General features: G+C 42.5%; 1 protein-coding gene and 1 long non-coding RNA gene across 2 annotated transcripts in view; one reads left to right on the top strand and one right to left on the bottom strand.

Annotated features, from left to right (window-relative positions):
- Positions 1 to 245: 245 nt before the first annotated feature.
- On the bottom strand, positions 246 to 1,776 carry LOC124142230. Its single transcript, XR_007222120.1, has 2 exons — positions 1,501 to 1,776; positions 246 to 469 (listed from the first exon to the last, which is right to left on the bottom strand). It is a non-coding gene; the product is annotated as an uncharacterized LOC124142230 (long non-coding RNA).
- An 8,048-nt stretch (positions 1,777 to 9,824) lies between these two features.
- The window catches only part of LOC124142243 (receptor-type tyrosine-protein phosphatase T-like), a 59,228-nt gene continuing 47,591 nt past the window's right edge, over positions 9,825 to 21,461 (top strand). Inside the window, exons 1-4 of the mRNA XM_048400053.1 lie at positions 9,825 to 9,900; positions 17,119 to 17,268; positions 18,934 to 19,107; positions 20,483 to 20,701. Of these exons, the coding sequence (XP_048256010.1) occupies positions 9,840 to 9,900; positions 17,119 to 17,268; positions 18,934 to 19,107; positions 20,483 to 20,701 (604 nt within the window). The 5' untranslated portion in view covers positions 9,825 to 9,839. The remainder of the gene's footprint in view (positions 9,901 to 17,118; positions 17,269 to 18,933; positions 19,108 to 20,482; positions 20,702 to 21,461) is intronic.

The following is a 21,461-nucleotide window of genomic DNA, read 5'->3' as shown; positions in this document are numbered from 1 at the left end:
ATGGTAGGAAGGGGGTGCTTAGTGTAACGGGATCGTAGGAAGGGGGTGCTTAGTGCAGCGTGGTACATGGTGGAAGGAAGAATGTGTATCACTGTACTTTGTAAGAGGAAATGTGTTTTTTGTAGCAGTAGCTTAAAAAATATCTTATATCGATACACAATCCCTACCCCCTACAGCCTGAATATACCAAATTAACGGCCCCTAGGCCTAAGCTGATGATTGATTTCAATAAAAGAATTCATAGCTGTGTGTAATTGTTTAATGACATTGTATTGTTACAAAGCCTGAAAAAGCACAGGGGAGGTTATCGTGTTGTTTTCGTGAGGTATCCTATTTTGCACTGAGCCTCGTCTTGTCGTAATCCTTATCCCCGGGACACACCGAATGAGTCTTGCAGCAGAGGGGGTAGACATCGGTCGCATGGGGGGTGTCAGTGTAGCAGCCGGTGGGGACGTTCACAACGCCGCAGCTGAGACGACGTAAGGCAACAGTCAACGCTAAATATGCTCTCCGGTTTTCGTGCAAGTTTACGTTGTCCAAAAACATACAACCTGATTATTTCTAGCTGAAGCAAGAATGTACAATGTCAAATCAAGAATGAAATATCTACTACAACCCATGTCAGATTATTATTATTTGAGGAGACAATGTTAATATCATCTTCCCGAGGTAAGGGAGTTAACTGACTGTGAAAGTCCAGTTTCCAACCTTGCCGAACTAGGCTGGAATTTCTGGGTTCGATCGTCGCGCCACCAGTGGCTATTACGAATTATGCCCAATCCATGTGCCTCCTATTGACCAATCAGATTCCACCTCTCATATCACTTGCATTTGCTTCAACCAAAATGGCGGCGCCCAGTCAAGACGATTTGAACGATAATCAAAATCTATATTGTGAATTAACGGGTCTTACTTCGCGAAGTGCAACAGATCACGTGACCAACTTGATTATATACATGTTAAGATTTGGACAACATCTGTTGACGCCGATTTGGCGGTCCACATGCTTTGCAAATCCTGCAATCGACTGAAATCTGCACGGCAGTTTACGAACCGGAAGTCGATTTCGCTACTCGATTTTGATTGGACTATGGAAAGTCTCGTTAGTCCAGCCAAAATATAACTCCATACTTCCAACTTACTTCTGCAAGGGTGGAAACTGGTCTTTTATAGTCAGTTAACGCCCTTGCACCAAGAAGATGTTTTAATATCGTTTGGGTTCGACTCTTGTGTTCCAATCAAGGAGTATAGTACATGGTGTGAGATCTCAATACACGGTAGATAGTTCCACAACGTTACGACACACCAGTGTAGACTTTCCTTCTACATAGATCTGACAACAGAAATGCTGTCAGATGGTAAACTCTGGTTGTGCAACAGAGTAAGTGATGACCTTCCCCCTGGTAGACGGTCTAAACTGAAGTAACACTGCTGTACCTGTCTCATGTCTTGTACGGTGTAGGAACTGTGGGTTTAATGAGTGGCTGGGAAAGGACGTACCCGTAACAGGCGTATGCTCCTGGATGGCAATCGCATCTGCAACATGGATCATCATCATCATCATCATCATCATCATAATCATCATCGTCGTCGTCATTATGATTATTGTCCACCAAGAACTTTTCGGAGAATGTGAATGGTGAATATCATACCAAACCTAAGGGACCTAGAACAATGGGGAGTCGGACAACTTGGTACTTGGGATGCAAGCGTGACATTTCGAAAGCGAGGTCCGCACATTTGCTATGTTTTTCCTCAATCTTGTCAATCACATTAGTCTCAAATGGGACAGAAAATTCAATGATATAAAGGATTTCATTGGATTTATCAAAAAGGACAAGATCAGGTTTGTTGGCCTGATTACGTCTAAGGCTGTAAATGGGCCTATTCCAAAGAATTTTTTTATTGATCATTTTCAAGGACACCTAGCTTCTAGCCCCTCCCACCTCCCCACCCCACACTACCCGACACTGTCACAAGACCTCTATATAGGCCCAGCTCTAAAATCACGACACTATCACAAGTAAATCCTTTTACTCCTACGTATATTATCAGCTGCAAATTCTTGACACTGTCAACAGTACCTCCTTACCCTTATTTATATAGACCCGACTGATGGCCCTCCTCCCCCTACCACTCCCAACCTCGCCAGACACTGTCACACGTACACCCTTACCCGCCTTTGTATAGACCCTGCTGCCAGCCCCAATTCCCATACAACCACCCCACCCCCCTTCTCCACCCTCCCCACCCACACACACCAACCGAAGCTGTCACAAGTACGCCCTTAACCGCCTCTGTATAGACCCTGCTGCCAGCCCCATACCCCAAACAACCCCGTACCCCCTTCTCCCCTGCCCACACACACCACCCGAAGCTGTCACACGTACATCCTTACCCGCCTCTGTATAGACCCTGCTGCCAGCCCCAACCCCCATACAACCCCGCACCCCCTTCTCCCCTGCCCACACACACCACCCGAAGCTGTCACACGTACATCCTTACCCACCTCTGTATAGATTCTGCTGCCAGCCCCAACCCCATACAACCCCGCAACCCCTTCTTCCCCCCCCCCCCCACACCACCCGAAGCTGTCACACATACGCCCTGACCCTCCTTTGTATAGACCCTGCTGCCAGCCACCCCCCCCCCCCCCCATACAACCACCCCCTCCCCCCAACCCCCACACACACCACCCGACACTGTCACACGTACATCCTTGCCCTCCTTTGAAAAGCCCTTGTTGCCAGCCCCAACCCCCCTACAACCACCCCCTCCCCCCACACACCACACACACCCAACCCGACACTGTCACACGTACATCCTTACCCTCCATCACATAGGCACTGCCGCTAAGCCCCCTCCCCCCCAACGCCACTAAACACTGTCGCACATATATCGTTACCCTCGTTCATATGTGCACTACAGATAGCCCCCAGAATAAAACACACACACACACACGCATGCACACACACGCACGCGAGCGCGCACACAGGCGCACACACACACGCACGCACACACCACCACCACCCGACACTGCCACACGTAAATCCTTACCCTCCTTCATATAGGCCCAGCCACTAGACCTCCTTATACATATGGCGGACAGGAGACACACGAGCGCCCAGCCAACCGCTGCCATCACAACTCAACATTTACACAGTAAGACCTGAGATTGTCTCGCCACCGTGGTGTAATTCCTAAATACACCTCACTCCGACCTTAAGATAAGATAACATAAATATAGTAAGAAAGGTCAAGAGTTTTGTCGTTAGACAGTTCTTCAAGTTTGTTCCAAGACCATGTGTTTAGTTCTCGCGTGGATGTTAATATCAAGTCATTGTCTCTCGGGAGCAGTAATCTTTAATGTTCCGAATGCATTTTTCGTCGTCATTTATCATATCCAGATCGTGCGTTTAATCATACGAACACATTAATGCCGCACCCAGGTGTTTTATTGTTTTCTTCACGTTATTTAACGAGAAGGCTAGAAGATGAATCGTTATTTGAAATTGTTAAGATTTAACCCCTGTCGCTACTGTTTGTAATCTTAATGTCATGTACCATCGTCCTCTATGTTTGAATGCGATGTCTCTGAGATAAAAATGGTAAATTGTTGTCGTTGATTGAGGGTGATATGGGATTTTACGACCGTTTCACAAACTAAGGAAATTAATACGTTGTAACGTTACGACCTCCCGAAACAAATCAATTTCTCTTTTTTATCACTACTGCTTCTCCTATGGACTGACATTAGTCCAAGAAATAAGTCCCAGAAGTTATCGTATTTAACGATATATATTTACAAAATATAAAGTAAATATAATCCAAATTGAGCCCACAACAATCCTTAATTTCGGCCATGAGTTGAGGCAATCTAGACTTGCCAAATCATTCTTGACTTGTTTGGACTCCTTTTTTATTTTTTTTCTCTTAGGTCTGGGAGACAGACTACTACTACTACTACTACTACTACTACTACTGCTGCTGCTGCTGCTGCTGCTACTGCTGCTACTGCTGCTACTACTGCTGCTACTGCTACTACTGCTACTACTGCTGCTACTGCTACCACTACTACTTCTACGAAAACGCCCGTGAAGACTGAAGATTCCGGGTTAGAATTGGTCTTCAAACCTGTCGTAAGAGGCGACTAACGGGATCGGGTGACTTGGCTGATCAGAGTGGTACGAATCTCCTGAATCCAATCACAAGATTGTCTGGTCCAGATTATTTACAGACCGCGGTCTATCATTTTCCTACGTATATACATGTATTGGGACAACATAATATTGGCTCACATTAGTATATTTATATATGTACCTATATAGCGAATGTATAGTGTATACATTAAGAGTGAGTGAGTGAGTATGGTTTAACATCGCTTTTAACAATATTCCAGCAATATCACGGCGGGGACACCAGAAATGGGCCTTCCATGTGGGGAATCGAACCCGGATCTTCGGCGTCTCGAGACAACGCTTTAACCACTTGGCTACCCTTCCGCCCCATATATAATACGAATTGCGACGACGTTCATAAAATGTTTGACCCTCACTCTGTGGTCCATGTGCCAAGGAATCCGCACAAAGTGAATGACAATTCCTGTAATTGTTATTATCACTGTCGAGGGCACGGTCGTCTAAGGCGCCGCGATTTGCTGTGCAGAGTTGGGCAAGCCAGAAACCTATGATTGTGGGTTCGAATCCCGGTTCGCCCCGATTATGTTTCTAGGTTTGTCAGCACTATACCCGTGCTCGTGGGTTTCACCGAAGTGGTAAACGTCTGAGACCTGCATCACTTCGGGCTTTCCTCCCACATTAAGCTGACACGCCGTGATATAACCGGAATACTGTTAAAAGCGGCGTTAAACCCAACTCACTCACTCACTAGTATCAGTGTTTTATACCTCGAAGTATGTACAGATAATTTCATTTAGACTGTAACTTCATGTTTCCACTGACAGCCATACAACAACCAGACAGCAATATAGCAACAATTTAGTTCCTCAAAAGGAGAAGAGTGAATACGTATTTATGCTCAAATACTTTCAAATAATATTATTAGATGCTCAAATTATTTTGTAAAATATATCATTAAATGAGAATACAATTAGATTATCAACTTAATTCACATAATATAATTAAAAGAGCATATCATTCGATGCTCAAATTAAATCAAATATCATCTGTTAATAACTGCTTAGTACGTCAGTCACTATGGCAACGCGTCGAAATACATTTACACACACGCAGTACGCCAAAGTGATCAACGTGACGGGGGGGGGGGGGGGGGGGGGGAGAGAGAGCATTTCGAAATCGTTTTGAACCTGCGGCGAATAAAACTATTGGTCATCGTTGATCAATTTCCCGACCATTTACAGATGATCTTAAATGTGTGTCGTCAAATACATACTGAAGTATATTCGTAATTGCTGTAGACTGTCACCCTCAGTTTAGACAAGGATCGAATTCATAGTTCGGGCGTGCCTTTCTTCGTTTTGTTCACTAGGGTGGAGCGTAGCGAGGTTAACGTGTCAAGCAATCAAACTCTCTGAATATTCCCAGTGTATGATAAAGCGCTGAGTTAAATATAGTCTGTCTTACAGACCCTCATAAAAATATATATCAAATACCGCCCATGCAAGTCTATAATGTTTGGCACCCTAGATCACTGCAGTATCAGGAGAAAATGAAGAGAGTCACTGGGCTCCTTTTTATTATATTTTTATTAAGATAACTGAACGACTGGTTTTTCTGTACGATATGTTCATTCCAGAGACTAGATGTTAGTCTAAGTTAAATACTGAAGGTCTAAATGATCAGAAACAACGCGTCGGTATTTATTCGAGTTGGGAAATTCACAGGAGTCTCAGGAATGTGGAAGTAGTCCGTCAGTGTTTCATCATTTCAAGAATTCATTGTTGTGAAAACGTATGAACGTCAAAATGTGTCGTCACTTTCGCGGTTATGTGATCGGTGTCTCGTCCAATGTAAAACGTGAATATCGTGTAAACGGCACATATTATTCAATTCTTTATTCATGTAAATGTGTAGGCCAGCGGCCCATGGTACAATATTTGGTCCATCATTAACATTTATAGGCTTAGAGTTTGGAGTCTAACATTCATAGCATGGTATATAAAAGTGGCAACATTTCTAATAACAGTTTCTTTGTTTACCGCCATTAGCATATTGAATTTAGCAAGAGTAGGATGTACAAAATACTTCTGTGGTAAATACTGAAGACGAAGCACATATTATTATAAACGCTACTAATTACTGTTACTTGTAAAGTGCAATGTCATACAAAGCATTAAATGATATATTCGTAACACATTATTCTTATAATGTAATTGCTATTTTTTAACAATATTTTCAGACAGTACAGTCAGAGCTACATGTAGATGATTAAGTGACAATGATATACAGTACAGTGACACGACATGGGACAGTAAAGCTTCGGATTAGTCAGCTGACAACGGCAGTTATGGTTTATAAGAATGAGGGGCAATACATTGAATGATGACATACACGGGGAAGTCCACAATGAAATATTCGAGAGCAGTATTAGAACATTCGACACACCCACAGTTAATAGATAACGCTGTGTTAGTGTCCTCTCGCGATCATATATACTAGTATACATGAGTGAGTACGGTTTAACGCCGCTTTTAGCAATATTCCAGCAATATCACGGCGGCGGACACCAGAAATGGGATTAACACATTATACCCATGTGGGGAATCGAACCCGGGCCTTCTGTGTGACGAGCGAAGGCTTTAACCACTAGACCGTCCCAAGCCCCTAATATACACACGTATATTTACAGCTAGCGTTGTCTGTTTGTATTCTCCACCATACCCAAAGCGTCTTGGCTGTGTGTGTCTGTGTGTGTGGTCGTGTCGTTCCGCCGTCACGCCTGCTGTCTGTCGTGCCGATCACGTCGTCGGTTGTTCCTGTACACACACTGCAGCTACTTAGTGGTCTGTTCTGGAAAGCAAACGTTCGGAAATAGCTAGGATGTTTGAAACAATGTCCACCATGCTTCCGCGTTGCATTACGAGACAGCCAGGTGTGTGGATCAGGTCGCGGTGGATGTATTGATACAGAGCTGTCGGAGGCGGAGGCTGGTCGTATTGGGGATACACTGTACGTCACTGTTCTACACAGCCTATGATGGCTATATGCATGGAGTAACAACCCCCATCTGTTAGGGGGACAAGTTTGTTTGTATGTTTGTTTGTTGTTTAACGCCACACTCAGCAATATTCCAGCTACATGACGGCGGTCTGTAAATAATCCAGTCTGGACCAGAAAATCCAGTGATTAATATCATGAGCATCGATCCACGCAATTGGGATCGATGACATGGATCAACCAAGTCAGCGAGTCTGACCACCCGATCCCGTTAGTCGCCTCTTACGACAAGCATAGTCACCTCTTACAGCAAGCATGTGTTGCTGAAGACCTATTCTACCCCGGATCTTCAAGGACCAGGTGGACAAGTAAAAGTGTGGAGTAACTTTGTGGATATGAGAGCACGAACACTTCCTAAAATACATCACGTGGCGTTGTGAGTGTACAAACGCGATGTGAGCGAGTAAGTAAAACTCACCGCCAAAAGAAACATGGACCAAAGCAACATATAGTTTGAGCACATGTAGAGTTACATACTCGATGTGTGAGTGAGCGAGAGTATGAACACTTTCTTAAATACATTACATGACGTCGTGAGTGTACATCTAGATGTGTGAGTGAGTGAATGAGAGTATGAACACTTCCTTAAATACATTACATGACGTCGTGAGTGCACATTCTCAATGTGTGAGTGAGTGAGTGAGTGAGAATATGAACATTTCCTTGAATACATTACATGACGCGAGTGTACATTCTCAATGTGTGAGTGAGTGAGTGAGTGAGTGAGTGAGAATATGAATATTTCCTTGAATAGATTACATGACGCGAGTGTACATTCTCAATGTGTGAGTGAGTGAGTGAGTGAGTGAGTGAGAATATGAACATTTCCTTGAATATATTACATGACGTGAGTGTACATTCTCAATGTGTGAGTGAGTGAGTGAGTGAGAGTATTAATATTTCCTTGAATAGATAACATGACGCGAGTGTACATTCTCAATGTGTGAGTGAGTGAGTGAGACTATGAACATTTTCTTGAATACTTTACATGACGCGAGTGTACATTCTCAATGTGTGAGTGAGTGAGTGAGTGACAGTATGAATATTTCCTTGAATAAATTACATGACGCGAATGTACATTCTCAATGCGTGAGTGAGTGAGTGAGAACATGAACATTTCCTTGAATACATTACATGACGTGAGTGTACATTCTCAATGTGTGAGTGAGTGAGTGAGTGAGTGAGTGAGTGAGAGTATTAATATTTCCTTTAATACATTACATGACGCGAGTGTACATTCTCAATGTGTGAGTGAGTGAGTGAGTGAGTGGGAATATGAATATTTCCTTGAATACATAACATGACGCGAGTGTACATTCTCAAGGTGTGAGTGAGTGAGTGAGTGAGTGAGTGAAAGTATGAACATTTACTTGAATACATAACATGACGCGAGTGTACATTCTCAAGGTGTGAGTTAGTGTGTGATTGAGTGAGTGAGAGTATGAACATTTCCTTGAATACATAACATCACGCGAGCATACATTCTCAATGTGTGAGTGAGTGAGTGAGTGAGAGTATGAACATTTCCTTGAATACATTACATGACGCGAGTGTAAATTCTCAATGTGTGAATGAGAGCATGAACATTTCCTTGAATACATTACATGACGTCGTGAGTGTACATTCTCAATGTGTGAGTGAGTGAGTGAGTGAGAGTATGAACGTTTCCTTGAACACATTATATGATGCGAGTGTACATTCTCAATGTGTGAGTGAGTGAGTGAGTGAGTGAGAGTATGAACATTTCCTTGAATACATAATGATTACATAACGTCGTGAGTGTACATTCTCAATGTGTGAGTTAGTGTGTGATTGAGTGAGTGAGAGTATGAACATTTCCTTGAATACATTACATCACGCGAGTGTACATTCTCAATGTGTGAGTGAGTGAGTGAGAGTATGAACATTTCCCTGAATACATTACATGACGTCGTGAGTGTACATTCTCAATGTGTGGGTGAGTGAGTGAGAGTATGAACACTTCCTTAAATACATTACAAGTCGTGAGTGTACATTCTCAATTTGTGAGTGAGTGAGTGAGAGTATGAACTCTCCCTTAAATACATTACATGAATTTGTGTGTGTACATGTTCGGTGTGAGTGAGTGAGTGAGAGAGAGAATGAACACTTTCTTAAATACATTACATGAATTTGTGTGTGTACATACTCAGTGAGTGAGTGAGTGAGTGAGTTAGTGAGTGAGTGAGTAAGTGAGTGAGGGCATGAACATTCCATAAATACATTACATGTCGGTGTGAGAGTACATTCTCAAAGCGTGAGTGAGTGAAAGCTGTATCTATATATCTACTAGTACACAGTATTAACAAAATCACGACACATGAAACAAAAAACAAACAGACACTGAGACGCGATGACCAGCAGATGTCGAAAGGATGATACACCAGCAGCGACAACAGCGTCTGACAGCAGGGCGACATCGTGAACCCCGCGACGACATCGCAACGTGACCTTTGATGATTTGAGCCCGGACATCGAGGAGTACAGCAGGGTCTCATGACGACATGGCGCTCGGTGAGAGTAGGTCACGTGGCCCGAACACGACCACCATACGAAGACTATTCGTGTTGAAATACTATAACTCCTGTTTCGGTGCCAATGAGTGCCTGCAAGAATCCTGATATCATGAAGAGGAGGAAAATGGCGTGTACCCTCGTGTTTGTGACCCTGCTGGCAGTGCTGCAAGGTCAGTGTGTTGCAATCCGTGTCAAATCTTTGTACTTTATTCTCGATAATCTTTATTTTATTCCTTTTCTCCCATCGCGTTAATGTTTACTTAAGTGGCAGTTGCTGTACGTGTGTACGGTATGTTTCAAAAGATGAATATTTTGTCACATTCTACTAAATGGAATATACCTTCACGGAACCGCCTCCGGAACGTTGTCGTAGGTGTAAGCGTTGGAGTTGTTTTTCCGTGTTTTTCAGATGATAAATGTCGTTAAGACATAAGAGCTTTTATTTTTTTTACTTCGCGTGAGGATAAATGCCTCGGTCATGAAATAATCTATATAGTTATCCTTTTAATCCGGATTGTTTCGTTTTCATGGACCTCGTACAGAATTACTTCTAGCCAGATTAACGAGTAATACCCTTCATATATACATACATTAGTCCGGAATGGAGAGGGGAGTTGTCGGGATGTTTGTGTCCGCATTAACGAGTAATATCATTCATATACACATATATTAGTCCGGAAAAGAGGGGGAGGGGGTGTCCGCATTAACGAGTAATACCCTTCATATACATATACATTAGTCAGAAAAAAGGGGTCGGGATGTTTGTGTCCGGATTAGCGAGGTTTCACTGTTGCTGTTCTCGTGGAACTGATGAGGTTCTCAGTATCATCAACTCTGCACGTATCGAGGTCGTAGGGGCGGCTCATACGAGCACCAAGGGGTTCAGTATGTCAAACCATATTTGATTATCCCCGCCGCGATAAGACTTGACTATAGTTAAACCGTTGCAAACCCAAACACTAACAATTGTATGAGCTGTGTAACTTAGAAACATTCCTCCCACATGTGTTAACTCACATCCCGTGATAGCTGACATTTGTACTGTTCACAGTGGTGTCAACCCAACTCATCTCACTTAAAATGAGGGGCGGTCGGGTAGCTTAGTGGTGAAGGGGTTCGCTCGTCCGCCGAAGACCCGGGTTCGATTCTCGACATGGGTAAATGTTTGAAGCCCATTTTTGGTGTCCCCTCCGTGATATTGCTGGAATATTGATAAAAGCGGCGTAAAACCATATTTACTCATTCGCTCACTTAATATGATGTACGTCGGTCTGAGAAGAGCTCCCTCATGGTACAGAGGAATGCCTGGCAGGCCAAGTCCGTAATATCACTGTGGTATGACCTCACTAGCACACACCTAATCCGTTATGCATGCTTCTCAATTAACAACAGTACAGTGCAATAATGTAGAAAATAATGCTGTAAATTGTATTTGTTAAAATTGCAATCGATGTATTATTTGGTGGGCCTTTAGTCCCAGTCGACTGGCGCGGTGACTCGGCTTGTCACATAGTTTGTCATGATAGGATGCGATACATACGTGACTTTCATGCTTTTGTCATCCATCGACCGTTGTTTGTGATCAGGAAGATTCGGTATTGTCGTGAGCTAAATATATTAAAAAAACCTGCTCGGCAGGGAGGCTTGCCAACTGCGCAGCAGCATCTGTACATCTACACAAAGTAGGAATGCAGTGTGTTACTGATCTTGTCACGCCACACCCGTCTGATGTCATAAATGGTATTTGTCAAGGTTGACAATAGTTGAATAAACAGATAAATTTTATAGATACTTTTTAACTATGTCATGTAATTACTGATGAAATACTGACAGTAATAAACCTGAAAATATAAAATCGATATCCCACTCGGGTAATATAACATGTTGTTTCCCTCGAGCGAAATAACACTGATACACTTGATATTTTCACTCGTGGGAAAGCCAAGAACAGCCCCCTATACACTGGGGGGCACGGGTGGCCCAGTCGTCTAAGGCGCCGCGATTCGCTGTGCAGAGTTGCGTCCCTTGGGCAAGCCAGAAACCTATGATTGTGGGTTCGAATCCCGGTTCGCCCCTATTATGTTTCTAGGTTTGTCAGCACCATACCCGTGCTCGTGGGTTTCACCGAAGTGGTAAACGTCTAGGACCTGCATCACTTCGGGCTTTCCTCCCACATTAAGCTGACACGCCGCGATATAACTGGAATACTGTTAAAAGCGGCGTTAAACCGAACTCACTCACTCACTCACCCATATACACTGATAAATAGTTGTGTGCTTTTATCAGGAGATGGATGTCAAGGCAAGCTTTGTGCCTGGCTGTAGTCAACATACAGATTGAATAATTCTCCTCCACACTTATCCGAATTTGTTTTGTTTGTTTTTCAATTTTTGGAAATTATAATAATTTCACCAACGTCTACGTGAAGATCCGGGTTAGAATTTATCTTCAGCAACCTATGCTTATCGTTAGGGGCGACTAACGGGCTCGGGTGGTCAGGCTCGTTGACTTGTCATCGTATACCTGCACAGTCGCCTCTGACGACAAGCATAGGATGCTTGAAAACCTATTGTAGCCCGTATCTTCACGGGTCAGAAAGGTATGGAGGTGATTATGTGAATGAGTGAATGTGTGAGTATGGGTTTACGCCGTTTTTAACAATATAAGAGCGATATCACGGCGGGGAACACAAGAAATGGCTTCATACGCTGTACCCATGTGGAAATCGTCGGCGTGACGAGCGAACACTTTAACGACATGAATTGCAATTTAACCACATGCATAATACAGTTAGGGTGCAAAATGTCACGTTCGTATGGAGCGTGTGATCTGTGACAGACGATTTCAGGAGTATATAATAACTGGTTATGAAATTGCATCCCGGTTTGAGTCACCCTACTTGCACCTTATTCATCCATACCTGCATGCCAGCCACTCCATGTTGACATGCCTGCCTGTCTGTCTGCTGTGTTGTAACATTCACTTCTTATTGTCCCTCAGTCACGTTATCAGGGGGCACTGGTGGCCCAGTCGTCTAAGGAGCCGCGATTCGCTGTGCAGAGTTGCGTCCCTTGGGCACGCCAAAAACCTATGACTGTGTCTCCTACATATAATCAATGGAGCTGTTGAAATCTCAGGAAATCTTATAAATTTGTTTGGGTACGGTTTGAAAGTCAGGTTTATGGACTTAATCGATTAGTAAAAGGAGAGAGTGCGATTAGTGATCAAGGCAGTAGCGTTTAACACAAGTGGTACATTTTGTAGATAAAGAATAACACGATCGAAAGCCCAAAATCAGAAACAGTGTACAACACTGACTTTCTGAAGCGTCACTCAGTGATTATAAGGGGGCACGGGTGGCCCAGTCGTCTAAGGCGCCGCCATTCGCTGTGCAGAGTTGCGTCCCTTACACACGCCAGAAACCTATGATTGTGGGTTCGAATCCCGGTTCACCCCATTAGGTTTCTAGGTTTGCCAGCACCATACCCGTGCTCGTGGGTTTCACCGAAGTGGTTAACGTCTGAGACCTGCATCACTTCGGGCTTTCCTCCCACATTAAGTTGACACGCCGTGATATAACTGCAATACTGTAAAAAGCGGCGTTAAACCCAACTAACTTACTCACTCAGTCACGTTATCTGGTCGACCCAAACGTTATACACATGCATCTCACAGTCCGACTATGTCGCAATGAGGGATATTTTATGACGCTTCGTGATTGTTTGTTGGACTAAGCTCATAATCAGTCACTCCACCAACCTCAGCCATGTTGGTTACCCCTGCCAGTATTAGGTGGAATCGATATTGGATTTACTGGTGTCGCTAGTTTACATGACTATTTCATAACACAACACAATCTGGCGGCAGTCGAGGCAAAAAATATATAGCAAGTATTGCCCTTATCAAATTGTATACCAAATTTCTGCTATTAAGAAACATATCGCACGTCATGCTGTACGAACCAAGTGCAGAGGGAAAGTAAAGGATGCAGTTTGTCTTCTAATGTTGCTGCCACATACACCGGGGTGGGAGGGGAGGGGAGGGGAGGGGAGGGGAGGAGAGTGGAGTAGGGGTAGGGGAGGATTACATATACATCATTTATTGTTAATTATGGAGTGAAATATTATACTTTGAGAATTTATTTGAAAATCGTAATTATTCGTCACTTATACAGATGATTAACTACATAAATATTCTAACAATTTTGATTGTCCGGTTTTTAATCACATTATCTCATAACACTAAAGGTCGTCTCACGTCTTCCATGCAGCAACAGTGGGATGTCCACCCACATTGATACATGCTCGTGCAATCGATATATTGTGATCCCCCGACGAACAAAACTCGTACACAACTTATAATTGCCTGTGAAGACCTCAACTTTGGTGTCTCACCCTGGGAGTGTGGGTTTGAATCCCGGATTGGACGCAACCCCAAAAGTACTAGAATCTGTACTTTACTGAGAATGAGTTATCCCAATATAACATTTGTTACATATTAATTGCCTGGCCAAGTCAACGATTCATGTGGCACACATGCGACAGATTGATGTATCGTATAGGGCAATATGATTGACAGATTCTTTATGAAACCTGTTTTCAACATATTGCGAAGTGCCTGATTCATATAACCCGATAACTGCCAGTAATCCTGTTTTGTTCAAAGCTCTTCATTTCATCTATGTATCACTAGACATGACACGTTACTCCTCATAAAGATATCATTCAATAGTACCTGATTCATATAACCCGATAACTGCAAGTAATCCTGTTTTGTGCAGAGCTCTACATCTATGTATCACCAGACATGACACGTTAATCCTCATAAAGATATCATTCAATAGTACCTGATTCATATAACCCGATAACTGCAAGTAATCCTGTTTTGTGCAGAGCTCTACATGTCATCTATGTATCACCAGACATGACACGTTAATCCTCATAAAGATATCATTCAATAGTACCTGATTCATATAACCCGATAACTGCAAGTAATCCTGTTTTGTGCAGAGCTCTACATGTCATCTATGTATCACCAGACATGACACGTTAATCCTCATAAAGATATCATTCAATAGTACCTGATTCATATAACCCGATAACTGCAAGTAATCCTGTTTTGTGCAGAGCTCTACATGTCATCTATGTATCACCAGACATGACACGTTAATCCTCATAAAGATATCATTCAATAGTACCTGATTCATATAACCCGATAACTGCAAGTAATCCTGTTTTGTGCAGAGCTCTACATGTCATCTATGTATCACCAGACATGACACGTTATTCCTCATAAAGATATGATTCAATTGTATTAATTTGAAGTGAACATGTGAATTAAATGCTTGCAATTGTTTCATGATTCCCCTTTGTGTTGTGCTGTTTCCTTGATTCCTAATATTTTATAAGTGTGTTGGGTTCTTTGGCAAAAACGTTTCACCACAACTTTAACAAACGTTCAATTACACGTAAACACGGAAGCTGTTGATATCATAACTACTATCTACACTCCCGGGCAGAAGAAGTATACACTTTATAATTGAGTGAGTATGGTTTTACGCCGCTTTTAGCAATATTCCAGCAATATCACGGCGAGGGACACCAGAAATGGGCTTCACACATTGTACCCATGTCGGGAATCGAACCCGGGTCTGCGGCGTGACGAGCTAGCCACTGGGCTACCCGACCGCCCCACACTTTATAATTGGATTTGATCAGTAAATTACAAACGTTATGAAAACCGAGCAAGGCTGAAAGCAGTTGCCAAAACAATGCTAACTTAATGTCCAAAACACGTCTGTGATCCCCGAGTCAAATACATCACTATCGAAAAGCATTTTCTTTTCCACTAAACATGGGAGTGCACTTTCTTTTGTTCAACAGGTTAGTTGTAGTCATTTAACCACAACCAAAAAACAAAGTAACTCACTCTCCCACTTGCACATGTGTGTTTCGAAGCGACAAGCAGGTCAAGTATTTGATCAAAAGATCCCACCCACTTAATGTAATGTGCAATATGTCATTGTTATGGTGTATAATTTGTTTGCTTCTTGTGCACTCTCCAACTTACACATGTGTGTGTTTCGAAGCGACAAGCAGGTCAAGTATTTGATAAAAAAATGCCACCCACTTTATGTAATGTGCAATATGTCATGGTTATGGTGTATAATTTGTTTGCTTCTTGTGCACTCTCCAACTTACACATGTGTGTGTTTCGAAGCGACAAGCAGGTCAAGTATTTGATCAAAAGATCCCACCAACTTTATGTAATGTGCAATATGTCATGGTTATGGTTTATTTTTTGTTTGCTTTTTGTGATCGGGGATGATTACATAATATTATACAGCATTTATTGTTAATTATGGAGTGAAACATTTTATTTTGAAAATCTTAATTATTCGTCACCTTTACAAACGATAAACTGCATAAATATTCTAATAATTTTGATTTCCGGTCTTTCATCTCAATCTCTTGACACTAAAATTATTCTCACGTCTTCCATGCAGCAACAGTTGGATGTCCACCCACATTGATACGTGGTCGTGCAATCGATTTATTGTGATCTCCCTTGACGAACAAAATTCGTACACAACTTATAACTGCCTGTGTCTCACCCTGGGAATGTGGGTTCGAATCCCGGAATGGACGCAAGAATCTGTACTTTACTGAGAATGTGTTATCCCAATATAACATTTGTTACATATTAATTGCCTGGCCAAGTCTACGATTCATGTGGCACACATGCGATAGATTGATGTATCGTATAGGGCAATATGATTGACAGATTCTTTATGAAACTGTTTGTAATACATATTGCGAAGTACCTGATTCATATAACCCGATAACTGCCAGTGATCCTGTTTTGTTCAAAGCTCTTCACGTCATTTACATGTATGTATCACCAAACATGACACGTTACTCCTCATAAAGATATCATTCAATAGTACCTGATTCATATAACCCGATAAGTGCCAGTAATCCTGTTTTGTTCAAAGCTATTCACGTCATTTATGTATCACCAGACATGACACGTTACTCCTCATAAAGATATCATTCAATAGTACCTGATTCATATAACCCGATAACTGCCAGTAATCCTGTTTTGTTCAAAGCTCTTTATTTCACCAGGAATCATAGTCTAGCATCTAGTCTCTGAAATGAACATATTTTACGGATAAAAACCGTTGTTAAATTATAGTTTACTTATAAAATATGACAAAAAGGAGCACAGAGACTAAGTCTATCTTCTGCAGTAATCTAGACTTGCTGAATAGACTTGTATTGGATATATTTGATTCAGGATCTGTATGACAGACTACTGGAATACCCATGGGGCTGATATTGTACAGAATAATAAAAACAATAACGGCATTGTTAAATGTTTCACAGTGTCTGCCAGCCGATGTCGCCCGCCCTTCTTTGGCGACAAGTGCCAGTACCAGTGTCACTGCGCCCTGGAGGCACCATGCGACGCCGTCACCGGAAGCTGTAACGGATCCGGATGCGCATTGGGATGGATGGGACCACTTTGCCAGTACCGTAAGTTTCCGTCACCAGAAATAATAATACTTTACCCGTGGACCATGTCCCGCAAAATACTGTTGTTTCATAGCCGTTGTATCTACCTAAGTCCCAGCATGGTCCACCGATCACCGTAAAGAATGACCAGTTTCACATCTCTACCACACACGTTATACGCGTAATAACCCATTGCACCAGTGGTACATGTAATACGGTATCTGATGCATCTTCCCTAGGTAAGGGAGTTAACACACTATATAAGTCCAGTTTTCACCCCTGGCGAACTAGGGTGGAAATCCAGAGTTTTATTTTGGCTAGTCCAATCAAAATCGTATAACTAACTAGACATCCGGTTCGTGAACAACATGGATTTCAACATGCAGATTTCGATCGACTGCAGGATTTGCAAAGCATGTGTTCCGTCATTGACAGTTATTTTGCAAATATTGTCATGTTTTTAATCAAGGTGCTCAAGTAATATGATGAACTTCGCGGGGTAAAACCCGTTTTATTACAATATAGATCTTGAGTATCGATCAGTTTCTGTAATACCCGAGTTATCTATATTACCGGTGGTTTCTGTAATACCCGTAGTACCTATATTACCCGTGGTTTCTGTAATACCCGTGGTTCCTATATTGCCCGTGGTTTCTGTAATACCCGTGGTACCTATATTACCCGTGGTTTCTGTAATACCCATGGTACCTATATTACCCATGGTTTCTGTAACACCCGTGGTTTTTGTAATACCCGTAGTACCTATATTACCGGTGGTTTCTGTAATACCCGTGGTTCCTATATTACCCGTGGTTTCTGTAATACCCGTGGTACCTATATTACCCCTGGTTTCTGTAATACCCGTAGTACCTATATTACCCGTGGTTTCTGTAATACCCGTGGTACCTATATTATCCGTGGTTTCTGTAATACCCATGGTACCTATATTACCCATGGTTTCTGTAACACCCGTGGTTTTTGTAATACCCGTAGTACCTATATTACCCGTGGTTTCTGTAATACCCGTGGTTCCTATATTACCCGTGGTTTCTGTAATACCCGTAGTACCTATATTACCTGTGGTTTTTGTAATACCCGTGGTACCTATATTACCCATGGTTTCTGTAATACCCGTGGTACCTATATTACCCGTGGTTTCTGTAATACCCATGGTACCTATATTACCCATGGTTTCTGTAACACCCGTGGTTTTTGTAATACCCGTAGTACCTATATTACCCGTGGTTTCTGTAATACCCGTGGTTCCTATATTACCCGTGGTTTCTGTAATACCCGTAGTACCTATATTACCTGTGGTTTCTGTAATACCCGTGGTACCTATATTACCCATGGTTTCTGTAATACCCGTGGTACCTATATTACCCGTGGTTTCTGTAATACCCGTGGTACCTATATTACCCATGGTTTCTGTAATACCCGTGGTACCTATATTACCCGTGGTTTCTGTAATACCCATGGTACCTATATTACCCGTGGTTTCTGTAATACCCGTAGTACCTACATTGTATATTACCCGTGGTTTCTGTAATCACCGTAGTACCTATATTACACTTGTTTTTTGTAATACCCGTAGTACCTATATTACCCATGGTTTTTTTTAATACCCGTGGTATGTAATTTAACCGTGGTTTCTGTAATACCCGTGATCTATATACGTTATTTCAGTGAACCTCGCCTATGACCTGCCCGCGTCCGCCTCCCCCGTCCTCAACAGCCCCCAGCTTGCCGTGGACGGGGACATCAACACTTGCTTCGAGACGCTGGCGACAAGCGGCTCCCCATCATGGCAGGTGAACTTGGAGACGAATCAGTGGATTACCTGGATCCGGATCCACACAGGTAGAACATGCGACTTTACTTCGTAACGCCATCACAACGTTACATATCAGGGAGAATAATTTACGGAAAGGCAAAACGTCAAAGCCACATACTAATCAGCCTTCGTCATCTCCCCCAAAAGATTTCATTTGATGTAAAAGGTAAAATAGTAATAACAAATATATGACTGGATCACTGAAAATCACAGACGACACCAGGTCTTCGTATATAAGAAAGTAATGATAAGATATATGGAAGAACAACTCCTGTATTACAATTAGGAGTGACGTTTAGGCGTAGGCTCTAACACCGTTATCAAGCGAGTGATGTACAGAGTATGGTTGAAATACCCCTGCGAACCATCAACTTATCAAAGACCCCAATCCGTCTTATCCTTTTGTTTATATTACTGGCTTCACCTGTTAAAATGTTTATCTTATATCACCTCTTTTGTACGGTGGCCCATAAGGGACATGGAGTCTGTTTTTCCATATTTTGATGTTTCACTTACTTTTATCGTAACCTTTAGCAAATTAACACAATTTGTCATACAAATATGTAATAAATCATGTATAAAAGCAACCGAAAACACGGAAAATGTACTTTCAAATGTGAAGCGAAAATGTCAAAAACTAAATTGGAAATGTCAAAAACCAACCAATGTTTTTGACATTTTCATTTTAGTTTTTGACATTTTCGTTTTTGTTTTTTGACATTTTCATTTTAATTTTGACATTTTCGTTTCACTTTTCTGCGATTCAATATCTTCTTTACACATGATTTATCACATATTTGTAAGACAAATCGTGTTAATTTGCAAAAGGTAACGACAAAAGTAAGTGAAATATCCAAATATGGAAAAACAGACTGCATGTCCCTTATGGGCCACCGTACTTTTGTGTGCATAACTACCAAAATCTACCCAACTGTAGAAACACTGCCTCGGAACTGTGTATGTACTTGTCAACGGTGTACATCACTTGCTTGATAACAGTGTTAGAACCTACACCGTGACGTCGCTCCTCATTGAAATCACGAAGTTGTTCATCCATATATCTTATCCTTACTTAGTACTCCAACTTCTAAATGCCCCTGAGAGAAGATGTTCGTATAAAGTTTAAGACTGTCCTTTCGGTATCACCGTCATTCACACAATTGATACAAAGTAAACTATGTTTATAACGAACTCAAAGGGACCGCTTATTTTAGTTCGCTGTAACCGTAGTTTGTTGTAAGCATATATGCAGCATATAGACAACAAATGGCCGGGACAAAAAAACAATCGTTATATCCGCGAGGTCGTCATAAACATGTTCGTTATAAAAAGTGTTGGAACAGTCTACCTCTTTCAGGTACAAGTGCGGCGTACAATTATATTCACTTTCACTCCTTGCAGCCACGACGACAGACCTGCTGATTGAGTTGGACCGCCTTGACGGCAACGGTGACGTCATCACGTCTGTGTGCAACTCCTCCTATAACCCCCGACACCGGGTGTCAGCTGGACATCTGGACATCCGATGCAAGGAACCAATACTGGCCAGATGGGTCAAGATCATTAGGCACGTAAACGCGTCACCAAGGTTACAGCTGTGTGAAGTGGAGGTCGGTGGAGGTAAGACGCAGCACACTTGTCAGCATGGATAGTTGTAGGATAGTTTAAATGGAGGTCAGTGGAGGTAAGACGCAGCACACTTGTCAGCATAGATAGTTGTAGGATAGTTTAAGTGGAGGTCAGTGGAGGTAAGACGCAGCACACTTGTCAGCATGGATAGTTGTAGGATAGTTTAAATGGAGGTCAGTGGAGGTAAGACGCAGCACACTTGTCAGCATGGATAGTTGTAGGATAGTTTAAATGGAGGTCAGTGGAGGTAAGACGCAGCACACTTGTCAGCATGGATAGTTGTAGGATAGTTTAAGTGGAGGTCAGTGGAGGTAAGACGCAGCACACTTGTCAGCATGGATAGTAGGATAGTTTAAATGGAGGTCAGTGGAGGTAAGACGCAGCACACTTGTCAGCATGGATAGTTGTAGGATAGTTTGGGAGGAGGTCTGACGCAGAACACTTGTCAGCATGGATAGTTGTAGGATAGTTTAAATGGAGGTCAGTGGAGGTAAGACGCAGAACACTTGTCAGCATGGTTATATTGGGTGATATATATCTCATTTCACTTATAACCGGAGGTGTATTATGATCCGCCTACATGTTCTCATGTAGCAATGAGCCGCCTCCGTGGTCTTGTGGTAGAGCGTCCGCCCGCAGAGGGGAAGGTCCGGGGTTCGATACCCGGCCGCGTCATACCAAAAGACGTTAAAAGATGGTACTTGTTGTTACCCTGTCTGGCGCTCGGCATTAAGGGGCTAAATCAAGGACT

The sequence above is a fragment of the Haliotis rufescens genome, unplaced genomic scaffold (genome assembly GCF_023055435.1).
Source record: "Haliotis rufescens isolate VD_foot unplaced genomic scaffold, xgHalRufe1.0.p SCAF_2, whole genome shotgun sequence".
NCBI lineage: Eukaryota > Metazoa > Mollusca > Gastropoda > Lepetellida > Haliotidae > Haliotis > Haliotis rufescens.
Note: the sequence above shows the minus strand (reverse complement) of the source record. Positions and strands in the feature narration are given on the sequence as shown.